Raw genomic sequence first — 17,887 nt, forward strand, 5'->3', positions numbered from 1 at the left:
CATATCAGTCATTATACAAGGTGTTATTTCAATATTCATTTATTATAACCTTTATTACAACCACCTGCAAACTAATAGTTATCCCCAACACTACCCTCACCTATATAAAGGATGTAGTAAAAAAAAATCATGATGCCTATGTTGAAGAAACTAAACTCATCTTGTTTCGTTTTTTTTTTTTTTTTTTTTTTTTTTTGGTCTCTATTGGCATTCTCATGAATTTAAAATTCACAACTTGTTAAATCTCTTTCCTCATTCTGATGCAGAGAACCTAAAAAATAATAATAGAGGTGCTCAGAAAATATTATTACTTACACATCATCTAGCTTCAAATATTTCGCTCAATAGCCATCTGTTTTAGGTCCAGCTTCCTGGCTTTAGAGCTTCTTTCAGCTCCTCCCAGCCCCCAGCACCCTAGCACTGACAGATAGACTTTCTATAAATTCTCTGAAGGCAAGGCATATTTCTTAGTCTATAGTTTTCTCTCAGATTCTTTTAAATCTGTTTATATGCGCCATTTACAGTTCCCCAACATGTACGTTAAATCATAATTAAATACAAATGTATTAAGGAATTAATATGTGCAAGGCAAATGTCTTCACCTCAGATCTGTGATTAAACTTCAAACTCAAAAATTTAATTGGCTCTCTTCCAATTCATATTTCCTGAAATATTCCGAAGGGTTTCTTAAAATACTTTAAAAAATTTATCAGAGTATGACAGCTCCTACTTAACTCTTATAAATTCAGTTTTAAAAATATTATTAAATAAGAAAAAATCTCATTCATATTTCAAATGGATCTACAGAATTTTTTGCAGTTTGAATATAACAGAGAGAATTATTGTGTTTCACTAGATCCTAACAAAAATACTTATTATTTGCCCATGTATTTTATTTCAGAAAAGGAAATCTCTAACATGAATCTGCAATTAAACTCACGCAGACAGCCTGTCCCACTACATGCGCGTGCACACACCCACACACACAGACACACACTCAAAAGGATGAGACAACAAACAGTCCTGTTGCAATTTTTTTAAAACATAAAGTATACTCTTTAGCTCAGCTGCCAACTTGGCCTTACCTGGAGCCATAACTTGTTATGCACAGCATCTCTCCCTGTGGCAATGCACTGAAATGTAGCATTTTGCCCTGCATTCACCTCTACATCCCCTAGACGGAGGAAATGAGGAGATTTATCTGTGAAGGGAGAAAAAAAATGTATTTGTTTTCACATGAAGAAAATATGCCACGTTACTTTTCTCCAGCTGAATATTATCGTTAGTGTTTTTACCTTCGGGCAAGACTAACATCAGAAAGAAGAAAACTGAGGGGCTTTTTTGTGCGGGAAGACACCATTTCCCCTGTGACTCTCATAGTTCTCTTTTTCTCAATAGCTCTATTACTTACTGTTCCATAATTGCTGGAGTATTGTTCTCTACAGAGTGAGCACTCAACAATTGCTGCTGAACTGCTGCCATAGCATGTTGCATATGGATGATAATAAAACAGTTACAAACTTACAAAGTCAAAGCAACCAAAAGAGATGAAATTGACACGAAATCAGAGCCTAATATAAAGATATAATGAAAACATATAATGATTTCTAAACTACTGACAGTGACACAGCCATTGAACTTATTAGGCCACATTTTAAGCAGTTAGATCTTTTTTAAAAAAACATCAATAGTTATAATCCTCTATAGCACTTCAAAGAACAAGGGAATATTTTTGCTTCTCACAAAAAGAACACCAACTAAACTGGTAAACTTCTTTCCTATTCCATTATAACCATAGTATAGTAATCCAAAATAAATACTCATATTAGACTAACAAAAATAATGACTGCAGTCAAAATATAAGATTTATGACTGACAAGTATTCTCTGAAACTACCTTTTAAAACTGAAGCCTCATCCATGTTTCCCCATTGAAAGGAAATTTATATAAACAGCAAAAGCTAAGGCTCATGAGTAAAAAGAAAAGTTCATGGAGGGCCATATCACCCTAAAACTGCTGTTGTGCTCAATCCACCATTTTCTATGTACTTACGAAAGCCTTTCCTTAACACCTATCATTCAAGAAGTGAAAAATAAACAGTAGATAAAAACACAGTTCTCTTAAACTACAGATTGAAAGAACTTAGTAAGCCAGCTTGAATTTTAAATGAGATGATTTTGTTCTCTCTTTTCTTAGAATTTACCAACCACCACATGGTGTATATCCCATAATCTGACCCTTACTGGCTACATCTTTCTCTAGTGCCTTACCTCTCAGGAAGAGATTTAAAATAAGGAATTCTTGAGTTAGAACATGAGCTAAAGCAGCAGTTCTCAATTTAGGAACTCTAGACCAGCAAGATCAGCTGCACTGGAATCAGAGATGCAAATTGTCAGGCCCCACCCCAGACCTATTCAATCAGAACCAGGGGAAGAGCCAAGCAATCTGTGATTTACCACAGCTGTAGGTAATTCTGAAGCACACTCGAGTTTGACAACCACTCAGCAGGAGCACAGGTCTTGGCCCTCACAAGAGGCCCCAGCCTGCTGCTTACAATGTGTTAGAGATGCTTCTCAGGGAGGATTGCTGAACAGATAACCCAGAATTCACGGGCCCTATAAAATGCTGCTTTTGGGAAATATAGGCAAAGTCTGAATTTATGCCAACTGTTTTTTGCCTGGCTCTACTGAATGCATGCAGTAATTGTTTTTCATGGACTGTGATGTATACACAAATTTAGGTACACGATCTGAAAACCAATCAATGTGCATCTAAGGGCATAACAAAACTGTGTATTAATAAACTGAGTTTCTTGTTTGCTTTTTTTTTTTTTTTTTTTGAGATGGAGTCTTGCTCTGGTTGCCCAGGCTAGAGTGCAGTGGTGCAGTCTCAGCTCACAGCAACCTCCACCTCCCAGGTTCAAGTGATTTTCCTGCCTCAGCCTCCTGAGTAGCTGGGATTACAGGTGTGCACCACCACGCCTGGCTAATTTTTTTTTTTTTTTTTTTTTTAGTAGAGATGGGGTTTCACCATTTTGGCCAGACTGGTCTCAAACTCCTGACCTCATGAGTTAGCCAGATATTTATTATGACAGAGGAAAAAAAAAAAGGAGTCCTAAATTTGGAATAAGGTGAACTAATTATTTCTCTTCATTTCACCCCAGCCCTCAACTCAGCAGATAAATAACTGCATGAGGCTTCTTTATATTTTCCTTTCTGTTGAACTCTGATTTGCTGTTCTTCTGTTTTTCTAGACAATTTAATAATGCCAAAAAAATGAACAAGTGCCACTGACAGCTGCCTTTGCATGTATATTTTGTTCTCAGTAATGAAATAATTTAAAAGAATCTCCTGATAGGTATACAATTAGTTACAAGTTGAAAAATATTTGATTCAAAAACTCTAGAAATATATCAGTTCTCTTTTAAAACTCAGTAGAAGGCTAGGACTAACAATAACAAGAGAGACAGCAATAACCAAGTGATAAACAATCAATAGTCACTGCCAATATAAGGCAAGTGTTGAAAGGACATAGAAAAATACAATTCTTAATCACAACCTACCACAAGGATAACTCAGTACTTGGATGTCATCAATGGCAATATAACCAGTTCTCCCTCCTGAGACTTCAGCTTCAAATATTACCTGTCAAAAAGAAACAGAAAATATTTACAACAATCATTTTCAAGGAATGTCTACAGTAGAGGGGAATAGCTAAATATATGCAAAAGTAAGTCTAATTTTTGTTCAGTAAGAATTAAAAATTTAACCTTATAATGTAAGTAATTTCCTAACTCTTGTACCAGTAAACAAATCAAAAAACAAAATTTGAAGAACAATTACAGAGGTTAAGCAGCTTACATTTTTTAAGTTACAGAGGTTAAGCAGCCTAAATTTTTTAAGCAGTTATTACCAAGTATTGTTATATATCCCGAATAGGCAATATATAGGCAGACATAGAAAATCTCTTTAAAGGTAAACTTTCGCCTATTGATTTTTTCCGATTTTGTTGTTTACTTAACATACGTGGAGCACCTACTATGTGCCAAGCAGTATGTGAACCACTGAACACATTAATAAGATAATCTGAGTTTTAAACAGCTGAATTTTCAAGGATGGGTGTCAACCGATAGATTATTGGTGTTCCAGGCCAAAGGAACAAATACAATGAAAAAGATTGGGATGGCATGTTTGGAAAACTAAATAAATATAATGACTATGACTACAAAGGCTCAAAAGGGAAGAGATGAGATTAGAGACATAGGCATGGAAGGCCTTAAATACCATGAGGGTGAGGTCAGGAGTACAGCACTCAATAGTTTTATATCCAAGAATGTTAAGAAAAAAAAAGTTTCTATATTTAAATATAAGCTCATTTTACAGTTTTGCAGTTATAGTCAATAGCAAAGCTTCATATGGCCTTTCTTTTAATGTGTGCTGTGGCTGGGTGCAGCAACTCACACCTATAATCCTAACACTTTGGGAGGCTGAGGCAGGAGGAGCACTTGAGCCCAGAAGTTCAAGACCAGCCTGGGGAACACAGTGAGAGACCGTCTCTTTAAAAAAAAAAAAAAAAAAAAAAAAAAAAAAAGATTAGCTGGGTGTGGTGGCACATGCCTATAGTATCAGTTACTTCAGAAACTAAGAGACTAAGGTGGGAGAATTGCTTGAACCCAGGAGTTCAAGGCTACAGTGAGCTAGGATGACACCACTGCACTCCAGCCTGAGCAACAGAGTAAGACCCTGACTCTAAAAAAAACATAACAATAATAATGTGTGCTGTGACTTTCAAGAGAAAACAGATTTAGCATTCAGCACTTCAATGTTGTATTTGATTCCTTTATTCATGGGCATACATACATTATTTTGGAGTATTTGCAAAGCATTTTTAAAAATGTAATGAAAATTGATGTTTAAAGTAAGAATAGAATATAATCAAATGGGTCTAATAGAAACATATTTGGCTATAAAGTGAAGGATGATCTGGAGAGAAAAAATAAGTCAATATGCTAGAAGTAGTGGGAATGGTGAGATGAAAAGAAAAAGGAAAGATAAAAATAATACTAAGGAAGCAGAGAAGGTAGAACTTACTGACTCAGTTGTGAAATATAGGACAACTCAATGATTTCTGGCTTAGACTACTAGGTGAATGATGTTGTCAGGATTCCTTGTCAGGACTAGTGATACAGAAAAGGAAACAAATTGAGGGAGAAAATAATGAAGTATGTTTTGAACATTTCAAATTTGATTTGCCTATGATACACATAGGGGAAAATGCTTAAGTAATAACTAGATAGATAGATTTGGAAGAGAAGATTATCAGGGTAAAATAAAGGTATAAATTTCAAAGTTATCTGACGAAGGATATCAGATAACTCCATGGAAGGGAATAAGCGACTAATTTGAAAGTTAAAGTGATTGGTGAGTAAGATGGCATAAGAAGATAAATAAGAGAAGAAAACTACTGGAAATGAAAGGTCAAGACTGAAAAGGCCACCAGCAGATATAAAGCCAACATCGAATGGTTAAGAAAGAAGGGTGGTACCAGGAGGTTTCAAGCAGGTCAACACTCCTAATAAAAAGATTAGAAAAGGCCAGGCATATTACAATAACAATAATTTAAAGATTTCAGATATGTGTGTAAACAGTGGCATCTAGATGCACACACATTTTAGGAGGTGAGAGCCTCTCTGATGTTATCTAATAATCTCCAGCCATTTTATTCTTTCCTGTGGGAGTATCTGCCAATTCTGAGATCAGGCTATGGTTCTAGCTTAGTACACACTGAAAACCTCTAGTAGGAGGAGGTGAAAACCTCTATTAGGAGGAGGTGAAAACTGTGATGAAAGCTTGGTGCAGTTGTGCAGAAATAGAACAACAACTTGAAAATCTGGGAGGCTGACTTTTCCAAAAAGACATAGGTAAAGGCAAATAATATCTAACATAAGAAAGAGGTCAAGAGAAACTGAAACTAATAAGCATCACTTGGGGTTAGCTCTTAGGTATTTGGTAAACTCTGCCAGGACATTTTTACTCTGGTGGAGGAGGAAAAGCTTGATTGACTGGGCTGATAATAAGTAACATTTGTCAAGCACTTACTATATAAAGTAGACTATCCCAAGCTATACACAATCACACACATACACACACATAAATTGATTTAATCCTCATTACAATCATACAAGGTAGGTATTCTTTTCATGCTCATCTGAAAGAAAAGTAATTGAACCAAGGCATAAAAGCTAACAAGTGGTGAAGCTGGGAATGGCCTGAGCCATCCCGCCTCTAGGTTGCTTTTGAAAACTTTACTACATTGCCTCTCAAGAAAAAGAAGAAGACACAGAGTATTTAATTTAAGTAGACTTTAGAGTTTAAATTTCCTTTAAAAGTGTAAAATGTTAAGTAAATTTTAAATTTAAAAAATGAATTACATTTTAACTAGCACACTGACTAGACATTATATTGACAAGATAGCAGTATGGTTCCATTAAACCCTTTCCATTCTCACACTACAACCACCCCAAAGTCAATAACAATGAGATAAGGTAAGCCGCTGGAATGGATGGCTCATCTGCCTTCCATCTGTCCCAGTCATAAACCACCTGCATTACTTCTTTTCTACTCCAAGTTTGCCCTTTGTGACAATTGATTTTACTGGAATAAGCTGAAAGTGAGATGGAGGATGGGGTCTTTGTGGTAAGCAGAATGCTTCATGATGGAAGGGTGGCCATCTATGAACACAGGAGGGTGCGCAATAGGTGCGTGCATATGATTTACATTTCACATAAATGTATTTGGTGGGACTATAATTCTCATGTCATTTTCTAAATACTAGAACAAGGGCTTAGCAAGAAATAGAAAATAGGATAAAAAACTTTAAATAATGTATAACTTGAGACAACTCTGGTACAGACCACGTTCTCAGGGGTGAAAAAAAACCTGTATTATACTCCAAGCCCTCCTGTTTACAAATTCTTGAGGATTCACATAAATTTGAGATTTGAAACTTTTAGAGCTAAGTCTTAACCCCATAATATGAATATAATACAGCTTTCAAAAAAAGTTTTCAAAGGATTAAATAGTAGCATATAGAAAGGTGCTATCTAAACTAAAAGGTGTGATTGTCAACAGTGTTAATACCTGAAGTCTGTACAAATGTATCCTAGGAAAATAAGTTTTATTTGCTTGATTGTGGTTTAAGGAAAGAGAAGTTACAGAAAAAAAAGTTTTTAAAAATTATTTTTTGGAAATAGTTACATTCTAATGAATAAATACACATCATTGTTTATTTCAGTTTTGTTGTCAGTATTTATTAAATTATTTTAACTTCTAGGTCTATCTTAGCTTCACTTTCTTGAATTGTTTAACTTCTTGTACTTTAAACAAGATTACTACACCCCTGAGAAAAGTTTCATATGTGTTCATTTAAACTGAGCTTTACTCAGGACAATAAATTGAGGCCTTGATTTAAAAGGAGGCAAAATAATTGGTTCTTTATTTAAAAAAAAAGTTCCTCTTTTTAGTGACCTCATTTTCCCTGCTAAATGTTGTCTTTGCCTCATTAACGAGAGCTAGAAGAAATTTCTAAGATCAGATTCCTTTACTGTTAAAGATCTAATCAGCTTTATCACTTCAACAGAGCCCTCACCTTGTAGGACTCTTCTGTCCAGTCAGGGGAAACAAATCTCAGTAGCTTAATTACGCAAAGCGTGCTTGGGCTAATGCTCAGGTCAGATCTAATGCTTGATGTCAAGTAGTCAACCAGGCTTCCCAGAAGAAGAGAGCAATGAAAGCCATACCAGATGTCAACTTTAAACCTTCCAGGAGGCCAGCCTGGGAGGAGAATGAACAGGCTCTGCTTTCTAAGCCATTTTTACTCCATTCCATTACCTGAAACACTGATGATGATGATTCTAATCAAATTTTTGCTACTCCAGCAACAGTCCTGGATTATTAACTAAATAAGTGAAATAAAGTTGAATTAAACTTGGGGAGGATGGGAAACCCTAAAGAACAAGGACAACTTTTTCCTCTAGCAAACTGAATGAATCCACAGGAAGTGTCTCCTATAATGGAAAGCTGAACTGGGTGTCTGGAAGCCTGGGATCTGGTTGTTGGTCTACTATCACGTGTAACCCAAGCAAGTTATTAATATTTAACTCGGGTCTTTGTAGTCTCATCTTGACAATACTGCCTTTCCCTATATCACGGGTTTCTTGTGAAGACTGAATGGTATATGTGAAATGATTAAATAATATATGAAATATGTAATACAAGATATTACAGATACTAGAAAAATCTGAAAAAAATTTCCCCTTAATATTCTTTCAATATATCATAGTGTTAAGAGCCCAGGCTCCAAAGTCAGATATATATTTAACTCATATCCTTTTTCTTTTTTTTAATGAGACAGATTCTTGGTCTGTCACACAGGCTGGAGTGCAGTGGCATGATCTGGGCTCACCCTAACCTCTGCCTCCCAGGTTCAAACAATTCTTGTGCTTCAGCCTCCCCAGTAGTTGGAATTATAGGCACATGCCACCATGCCTGGCTAATTTTTGTATTTTTGTAGAGACGGGGTTTCAACATGTTGGCTAGGCTGGTCTCGAACTCCTAGCCTCAAGTGATCTGCCTGCCTCAGCCTCCCAAAGTGCTGGGATTACAGGCATGAGCTACCACACCTGGCCTAGTTCATACCCTTTAACTGTAACTTTAACTTATGTAAAATGAAAACTTCAATTTCTTCTTCTATAAAGGAAAGTTTATAGGGAAGATTAAATGAGATAATGCACATAAAACATTTAGCACATCTCCTGCCACACAGTAACCATGCTATGTTAAGTGGCACCACTCTTATGAGCAGAAAATAGCTATAAAAGACACACGTACTAAAATTGTATTTCTTCCATTCCCTTCTCCCTCCACTAAAAACCTAACCCCCCAATCCCAGTTTGGAAAAACATGAATAAACTAGTATTTGGTTCCTATAAACCTCCTCAAATTCATGTTTTTTATTTTAATATGTAAACATTAAATTTTGCTAACATTCGGAATAAATCACACATCTGCCTTCAAAGAACAAATGTGCCCAAATCAAAACCTATTTCTAAATATTTATGCCCAAATTTCAGTAACGAATAAAATAGGCATCTGTAACACACACAAAGATAGAATAACACTGCAGATCCAACTCTATGAGTACCAGTAAAGCACATGTATCTTCATCTCTCATGACAAAGTGTGACCTCCAACTTAGGAACTGTAGTTAACTTTGTGTCCTCAAAGCTCAAATACTGTCTATCACAAAGCAGACATTCAACAAATGATAACAAGACTATATACGTGTGTGTGTATATATGTGTGTGTGTGTATACACATTACATAGATGTGCATATATATAAAACATCATGACATAAAATTGAATTCTACCACGTGAACCTTAAACACTATAGTTCCACAAGATGTGTCCTCAGTCTTTCACTTTCTTTGCCTTATATTTTCAACTCTGATAAGATTGAGGAAGATGAGGCTACAATGAGGACAGAGGGAAACGAAAAAAATGCATTTAAGTATATAGAACTACAAAAGAAAAATAGAAGTACATGGCATCACAAAAGCTAATAAAAGAGTATCTAAAGGGGAAGAGATGTCAGGAACCCAATACTGGCCAAATGCTACATAAAATGGTTATTGGAAATGCCCCTTATTTGTGCCATTGAGATCAGAAGTGCCCAAAGAAAGAGCGGTCTGTATGAAGAATGGAAGTGGAAACCATACTGGGCAATGAAGAACACAGTGAAGGCACAGAGACACCAAGGTTAAGAATGCTTACAGGAAGTTTGTCAGAATGGATGAAGAAAAATTTGACTAACGATAGAAGAAGAGATGGGATCAAGGAAAGGTTCAATTTTTAAAAAATTTTTCTTATTACTTTTAAGGTAAGAAGAAACACTTAAACTTGCTTAAATATTGATGAGGATAATTCAATTTGGTAGTGAATATTTGCGTATACACATGAAAGAAGTGATAACTGTTAGTGTGAAACAGGATAAAATCCAAATCACGGGCTGTAAGACAGGCTCTCTCTGCCTTTTTTATAGTAAGAGGAAATGAGAAGATGCATAAAAATGTAATTTCTAGGACTGATAGCCAAAGAAGTTTCCATTATACGGCTACAATTTTCTTAGCTATAAGTAATAGGCTGGTGAAAAGAAGGAGTGGTTGAAGTCTGGAGAAAATTGAAAGGAGCTGAAATACAGAGTAGAAGAACAAAGAGAACTGAACAGAAAAATATAGTAGTAGAATTTCCAGTTATATTTGGACCCAGCTGAAACTGATAACCCTGAATTTCTAGTGATCAAAATCTATCATGTGGTGTGATTTAAAAAAAAAAAAAAAGTTTTTTTTTTTGTTTTTTCTAATTTAAGCCCAGAAAAAGTGGATAGAATGAAAGTCAGTAAAGAGTTTATGGAAACAGCAATTGTATAATAAAAGTTATCACAATGAAATCAAATTTTGATTTGATGATAAGCAAGTTGATGAACTAGCTAAAGACAAATGGTTTGATGGATTGGAGCTCTCCATGAAGTTACTGGATGATCTAAGCAAAATGAGTATAGTAGAAGAAGATAGGTTTATGCTTGGGAAGTATGATACATATACATAAAGTTAGAACAGTTGTGAGATATTACAACATCCATGTAACCAGAGTAGTAAACAGAGGGGTGATCTTTGGAAGTGTTGAGGTGAAAAAACTATCCAGGCACTTTCCACACATATACCAATGTCCTCAGGAAGACGATGAGCCTTGAAAGTGGAGAGAGCAACTCTAAATTATGCTGGTACCCAAGTTCATGATGAGTAGAACAAAATGATTTCAGGTCCAGTGGAAGGTAATAATAAGGATGATGACATGGTTGAAAGAAAAAAAAAACTCAAAGGTGCAAAGACGTTTCCCACATGATATGGTTTGGCTGCGCCCCCACCCAAATCTCATCTTGCATTGTAGCTCCCGTAATTCCCACATGTTGTGGGAGGGACGCAGTGAAAGGTAACTGAATCATGAAGGCAGTTTCCCCCATCCTGCTCTCATGGCAGTGAATAAGTCTCAGGAGATCTGATGGTTTTCAGGAGATTTGAGGTTTCCATTCTCGCTTGATTCTCATTCTGTCTTGCCAAGGCACATAAGAAGTGCCTTTCACCTTCCACCATGATTATGAGGCCTTTAGCTACATGTAACTGTGAATCTATCAAACCTATTTTTCTTCCCAGTCTCAGGTATGTCTTTATCAGCAGTGTGAAAATGAACTAATACACCACCCATTGACCTAAGTTACTTGGGAATTAATGTCTTCTCTCTTAGAGAATATTTGGGAAAAAGTGTCTGTAGGCTATAGCCATGAACAGATGATTATTATAATTACATAATTAACTCTAACTCTAAGTAAACATTTGATGTTTATCTCCTCTACTAAAATATAAACTCATTGAGGGCAATGGCTTGTCATGTTCCTTACAACATCATTGAACCACATGAATCCTGTTGACAGTCAGGGCTCAAAGAGTCCCAATATGTCACAGAAAACAACAATGCAGTATCAGTGGATTAACTGTTTTGCCTAAGAGGGAAATACGGGAATAGACATTTAGCTCATTTTTACTGAACTTACAAAATTGTGTTGAAATAATACAACGACACTCATTTGAGAAAGTTCTAGATAATTTTCCCAAGCTACATTAGAAATCATGAAAACATAAACCTCCCCTGAACAGCTAAATAATGCTATAAGGCATAAATTTCTGCTGATAGGCCCCAGAAGATTTTCTACAGAGTAAGTCCAGTATCTACATGAAAACTTAAAATTCTAGAATCAAATGTGAATATTCTATTTTCATCCATACATAAAGATGAAGATACACATAACTGACAGGTGATACCAAAAGTGCAATGTACAACTAGCAGTTACTGTCACTCACTGTAGCTCCTCTCATAGACACTGTCAATTTGGAATTGTGGTTTCTCAACTAAGAATCAGCAGCAAATATTGGAGAAAAGGAGCTTCTCTTCGTCAGATCCCTGCAAGACAGGCTGGTTTGCCTATGGACTCATGTAACAGTCCACTTCTAAGAGTCTAAAGTGTGAAAAGGCCTTTAGTCAAGGCCTTGAGAATCTGAAACTGATGAATTCTTATCAACCATTTCCTATTGGTTGTTTACTTGTTTATTTAGTTCCTGAAGGAGATATATACCTGCAATCACAAAAAGATACATAGATAAAATATGTAAACAAGGGAAATATTTGTATAATCTTTGCTTTAGAGTTGCTACAGTCAACTATTTGACTATTTGTAAACTCTTTGATTTTCGAGTTGCTTGAGAAAGTAATGAGGGGGTTCTAATTATATGCCAACTAAATATGGAAGGCAATTAAGACACATAATCAAGCCCAAATCGATTCTTCATCTAACCCCTAAGAAATTTCAGATTTTAGCTATCCTTAGCACTTCCACGACTCATAGATGCATAATTTTCCTTAAGATGTCCTGAGATTAAAAATGGCTGGTTCCTTAGAAAGACTAGTACTATCAAGACTTCACATCAGGATTTTACTGTCTACAGGGAGTAATTAGGGCTCCAGAGAGTCTAATAACCAACATTCTCTTACCTGAATACACACAGGACTTTTGCATAGTTACAGCATCTGCCACTTAGCAGAAGCTACAGTATAGGTTTAAATGTTCTTTCACTTTCATATATATACGCACATATATATATGTACACGTGCCCACATAATTCTATGTATCCATATATCAATGTAATTAATATTGCAGTGACAAGTTAATTTTAGAAAGTTAATACTATTTATAATGTTACCAGGTATTCTTTAATAAAACATCAATGTATCCAATTACAAGGGCTTTGATTACAAAAATATCCTGAGGTTTAGCATTACCAATTGCCTACATGATGAGAAGGACTACCACATTATCTAACAGGGATGACATCAGGTATAACTAGAGTGCAGTTGCATGAAAAGCAGCTAGAGCATCCACCAACTGCAACCCTTTCAAGAACGATACTGTGTTTTGCCTAAAAAACAACAGAACATCAGTCAAAGCACATGGCACTGTCCAGGTAACTGTAAAAAGTCAGGACCACAGATCAGAAGGAGAAAATAAAACCTAACAGACTTCATACCAAAGTAGGCTGTGTAAAAGAAAAGCCCAAAGAAGGAGATTTTCACAAGGTTCCATACTGAAATGAATATGCAAGCATACTACATTCCTATGTTTCAAATTAGCCCAGGGAGTTGGCTATCCCTAATGCAATCACTAAAAGTATCTAGAAAATCTAAATAAATGAATGAACAATAATCATTTCAGAGCATATGCTAGTATGTTGAAGTTATAATAATAGTCCACTAGTTATTTAAATTAATTCTGCATTCCTGAAATCTTGCACTTGTAAATGATTATCAGTAGTGTTTTTAATTAGAATAGATGTTGATGCAGGTTTATATGTATCAAAAACACATGACTTCTTAGTCTTAAAGTGACTAAGACAGACTTCTCATTTCTGAAAACAAACCCAAAACCTGAACTGAGAATGAACAACTTTAACAAAATAAACCCACAAAAAGTTCTTGTGTTCTCTAGATATTCTCTGTATCATTAAAATGGCTCTGGGGGTAGAAGGGATTATATACTTGCTTTCTCAAAAAGGTTTTGACATAGACCCTCAAGGTAAGACAGAGACACACACAAGCACACCCACTCAACATAGTGCACACCAGAGTTCCCAGCAGAGCCCCAACTCTGAGCCCCAGATCTCAACTCAGGTCCAAGTTCCGACCACATGAGGCCATTGTAAAGATTAAAAGATATTATACACAAATTAGGAGGTTTCTCATAAACGTTAGCCCCTTTCCTGACCTTTGCCATCGTAGGTACACCTTTTAGCTCTTCTGTGCTACAAAAACAGCACCACAAACTCACTACCTTGCTCATTCCTAATGTCTGACACCCCTATCACTAAAGCCCCTTTCCGTGATTCCTTTTACAGTTCAGTTCAGGGCCTAAGTGTGGTGAAGCTGCCTGAGACTAGAGACCACAGTATAAAGTATGCCAACCCCTTGCTCTCTTCCGAGGCTTCCCAATTCCAATATAGGCAGACAGACAGGCAGAGCATAATAATACATCCCAAATGCCTTAAACATGAAACTCAGAAATAAAATTGAAATAGGACCCACTATTCATGGCTTAGTCTAATTTATATGAAAATATGAGTTTAGCAAAAAGAGAGGAAAAACCAAAAAGGCAATTAAAAGAGGAAAATAAAAGTTTACTGAAATAATCCAAGATCTAAAAATGCCCTTAAACACATTTTTCATCCTATGGATCTGTCCTTAGATACATAAGCAAGCAACCTACACCATAAAAGATCTGGTATAAAACTGAAAGTGGGGAAGCAAAGAGTAGCAGAAAATTCATCAGCAAAATGTCATTTCTGTATCTTTACTATCATAGCTCCACCATCTGGGTTATATTTTATAGTTAGTTGTCTGGTACAAAAATAAAAGATGACTGGTTAAGGTTTCTATTTCTATCAACATGACACTGAATTACAGTACTATTTCTCCTCGCTTCTAGAGATGTGCCATTTGTCTTCCTACAATCCACAAGCAGAACCTTTTAAATTTCAGCACCAACAGTCCAATCTTACACATAGCAGAAGCAGATCACTTCACCTGCACAACTATATTTGAAAAATAATGCTTTCAAACTAACACAGTAAGTCTGTTCTTAACAAATTTAAACAACTCTCAATAGCTTTAATTTATACTTATGAAACTCAAGAAAATTAAAATCAGTAGTTCAGCCTACATGTACCATCATACTAAATATCTATTAACAGAGGAAATCTGATGACAGTATGCACTTACAAAGAAAAGCAACCTTTAAGTAAACCAGATGATTAATTTTGAGTGAAGAGATAAATGGATGAGCCTACATACAGGCAAAGTTCAGCCAGATGCTAAACTTGAGTTTTCACATCACAAATTCAGATATATTAATAAGTAATTGTTTTGTTTAAACCTCTTGTAAAAAGAATTCTCTACTTACATAATATTGATTTAAGAATTAAGTAATTTCAAAAGTACAGTGAACTTTCCCTATTGAAAAAAAATAGTTATGGTTGGAGGGGAGAGGGGAAAGGTTTTGACATAAAGTTTGTAAGAGTAACTAGTTTGTGTACTGTTAGTTGAATTTAGGGATAGAAAGCCTGTGAACTTTTATTTTCTGTTTTATTTTATAAGACAAATAGTCAAGAACAGTGATATCGTTAGCTATATAACGTTTAAATAGCACAAATATAATTACATATTATTATATAATTTATGATGTTAGTGCTTTTAGCTAGTAAAAGCCCAGCTGAAATTGAAAAATATTTACGAAGAGATGTAACAATACATTTGACGGTCAGGTTCAACAGGAGAAAATAATAGGGAACTTTAGAAGATATCCCAGAATGACTAAAAATAATGGGTGCAAACACAAAAATATGCATATCTATATTTGTCTTGACTTTTTTCTTAAAACATATATTTAAAATGAAGACATTAAAACTATATGGTTCACTTGATTCTTTGCAGAAGATGAACTCAAATTTTTGACGACATGCTTAAGAAAATATTCATGTGTCATAAATCAGCAAAAGATGAAGTCATAAGACTTTAAGAATGTTGCTAAAAATTTTAAGGCAAAATATTTTTATCTAGAATACTCAGATTATTCAGAAGTTAGTCAAAAAAAAAAGAAATGACATCCTTTTCATATCACAAAATTTTTGAAGAATACCTATGACCTCTCTGGGTGTCCGACAATCAATAAAAATGGGTTGAAGCAGAGAAATTAAATACTAGGGAGAAATAAATCCTTGGAACTTTTTGTACAATTATAAAGGCTTGAAACTCTACTTTTAAAATGGGCCTGATTCATAGACCAATGTTGTTACCCATATAAAACAAAATAAGTGGAATAAAATCAGGGTTTTGTTTTGTTTTTCTTGAGCTGGTGTCTTGCTCTATAGCCCAGGCTGGAGTGCAGTGACGCGATCTCAGCTCACCACAACCTCCACCTCCCAGGTTCAAGTGATTCTCCTGCCTCAGCCTCCTGAGTAGCTGGGACTACAGGTGCCTGCCACCATGCCCAGCCAATTTTTGTACTTTTAGTAGAGACGGGGTTTCACCATGTTGGCCAGGATGGGCTCGATCTCCTGACCTCATGATCCACCTGCCTCAGCCTCCCAAAGTGCTGGGATTACAGGCGTGAGCCACCACGCCGGGCCCTAAATCAGGTTTTAAGGATAGATGGAGAGAGATGAACTCATCTTCATTGAGAACACAATATGGGAGATGGTGAAAAAGACGAGGGAAAGCATTAATTTTATTGGCTGCATTTAGTCATAAGTGAGGGAAAGCACTAGACATTATAATGACCAAGTGCCTCCTTTAATAAAGAGTGTATAGAATAGAAACTAACATAAAGTGATTTAGGAGGCCTGAAAGAGCCACTCAAATGATTTTAGATGTTGTCTATGAAAACAGAAGGCCTTTGCCAAAGACATCAGGAGATATTTAACCTGTTTAAACCTTTGCACTGACTCCACATATTGGCATTAAAGTATGAACAAATTATCAAGATGCTGAAGGCTGAAAAATACTGGTAAGACAGATCAGGTCCAAAGTTATCAAAACATGGTCCTGGCACCAAAAGCATCAACAACACCTGGAAACTTCTTAGAAACTCTGTGGATGGGGCCCACCGATCCATGGTTTCACAGCTCCTGTAGCAGATACTGATGCAGGCTAAAATGTGAGAACCACTCATCTAGGCTGATCTCCAAGCTGAGCTAAAAGTTACATGACGGTTTCCATCCTATAGGTTTTCTTACTTCAGAACTTTTTCCTTTTCAAGAAAAAAACTCTGTAAGTAGATTCAGAGGTTTTCTCTATCAGATAGGCAGCTAAAACAAAAATATAAGCCTGTATAAAATACCAATTTTTAAAAATTTGAATATTTAGCCATGTGTTTATTCAACAAAAAGAAATTTATTGAGTGTCTAATATTTCCTGGACTAATATCTGACAGAAGAAATACCTAATTTTTGGTCCCTGTCCTCAAGAGAGTCACAATGTGGCAGAAGAGATAAACATGGTAGGAAATAACTATAGCACAGTTATTTGTGATAAAGCAGAGTTAGAACGCTAAGAGAGTTCAGGGGAGAGAGAAAATTACTCCACCTGGGAAAACAGCAAGACTTCAGAGAAAGCGACCTTTGAAACATCCTTCATTCACCCAGCACTTAGTGAGCACACGCTAAATATTCTAGCCGCTAGGGATACGAAGATGGACAAAAGGCAGAGCCACACCTTTTAGAAGGTAAACCTCTATGATATATGTAGAGCAATAATGAAGAACAAGAGAAAGAGTAGGCAAACTATGTTTTTTTTTTTTTTTTTTTTTTTTGAGATGGAGTCTCGTTCTATTGCCAGGTTGGAGTGCAGTGGCGATCTTGGCTCACTGCAACCTCCGAATCCCGGGTTCAAGCACTTCTGCCTCAGCCTTCCGAGTAGCTGGAATTACAGGTGCATGCCACCACACCCGGCTAACTTTTGTATTTTTAGTAGAGACGGGGTTTCACCGTGTTGGCCAGGATGGTCTCGATCTCCTGACCTCATGATCCGCCCGCCTCGGCCTCCCAAAGTGCTGGGATTACAGGCATGAGCAACTGTGCCCGGCTGTAGGCAAACTATTTTCTATCTGGGAAAGCAGACAATGATTCAAAAAAAAAAATTATTCCAAGCAGTTTTAAAACACTGCAAAAAA

General features: G+C 36.1%; 1 protein-coding gene across 10 annotated transcripts in view; it reads right to left on the bottom strand.

Annotated features, from left to right (window-relative positions):
• Positions 1-17,887, bottom strand: part of PTPRK (protein tyrosine phosphatase receptor type K) — a 554,088-nt gene that overhangs the window by 274,211 nt on the left and 261,990 nt on the right. For all 10 annotated transcript variants that reach the window (XM_030809659.1, XM_030809654.1, XM_030809655.1 and 7 more), the window contains exons 4-5: positions 3,563-3,644; positions 1,086-1,201 (exon numbers count right to left, since the gene is read on the bottom strand). In XM_030809659.1, coding sequence (XP_030665519.1) covers positions 1,086-1,201; positions 3,563-3,644 — 198 coding nt within the window. The remainder of the gene's footprint in view (positions 1-1,085; positions 1,202-3,562; positions 3,645-17,887) is intronic.

The sequence above is a fragment of the Nomascus leucogenys genome, chromosome 3, assembly GCF_006542625.1.
Source record: "Nomascus leucogenys isolate Asia chromosome 3, Asia_NLE_v1, whole genome shotgun sequence".
NCBI classification, from domain to species: Eukaryota; Metazoa; Chordata; class Mammalia; order Primates; family Hylobatidae; genus Nomascus; species Nomascus leucogenys.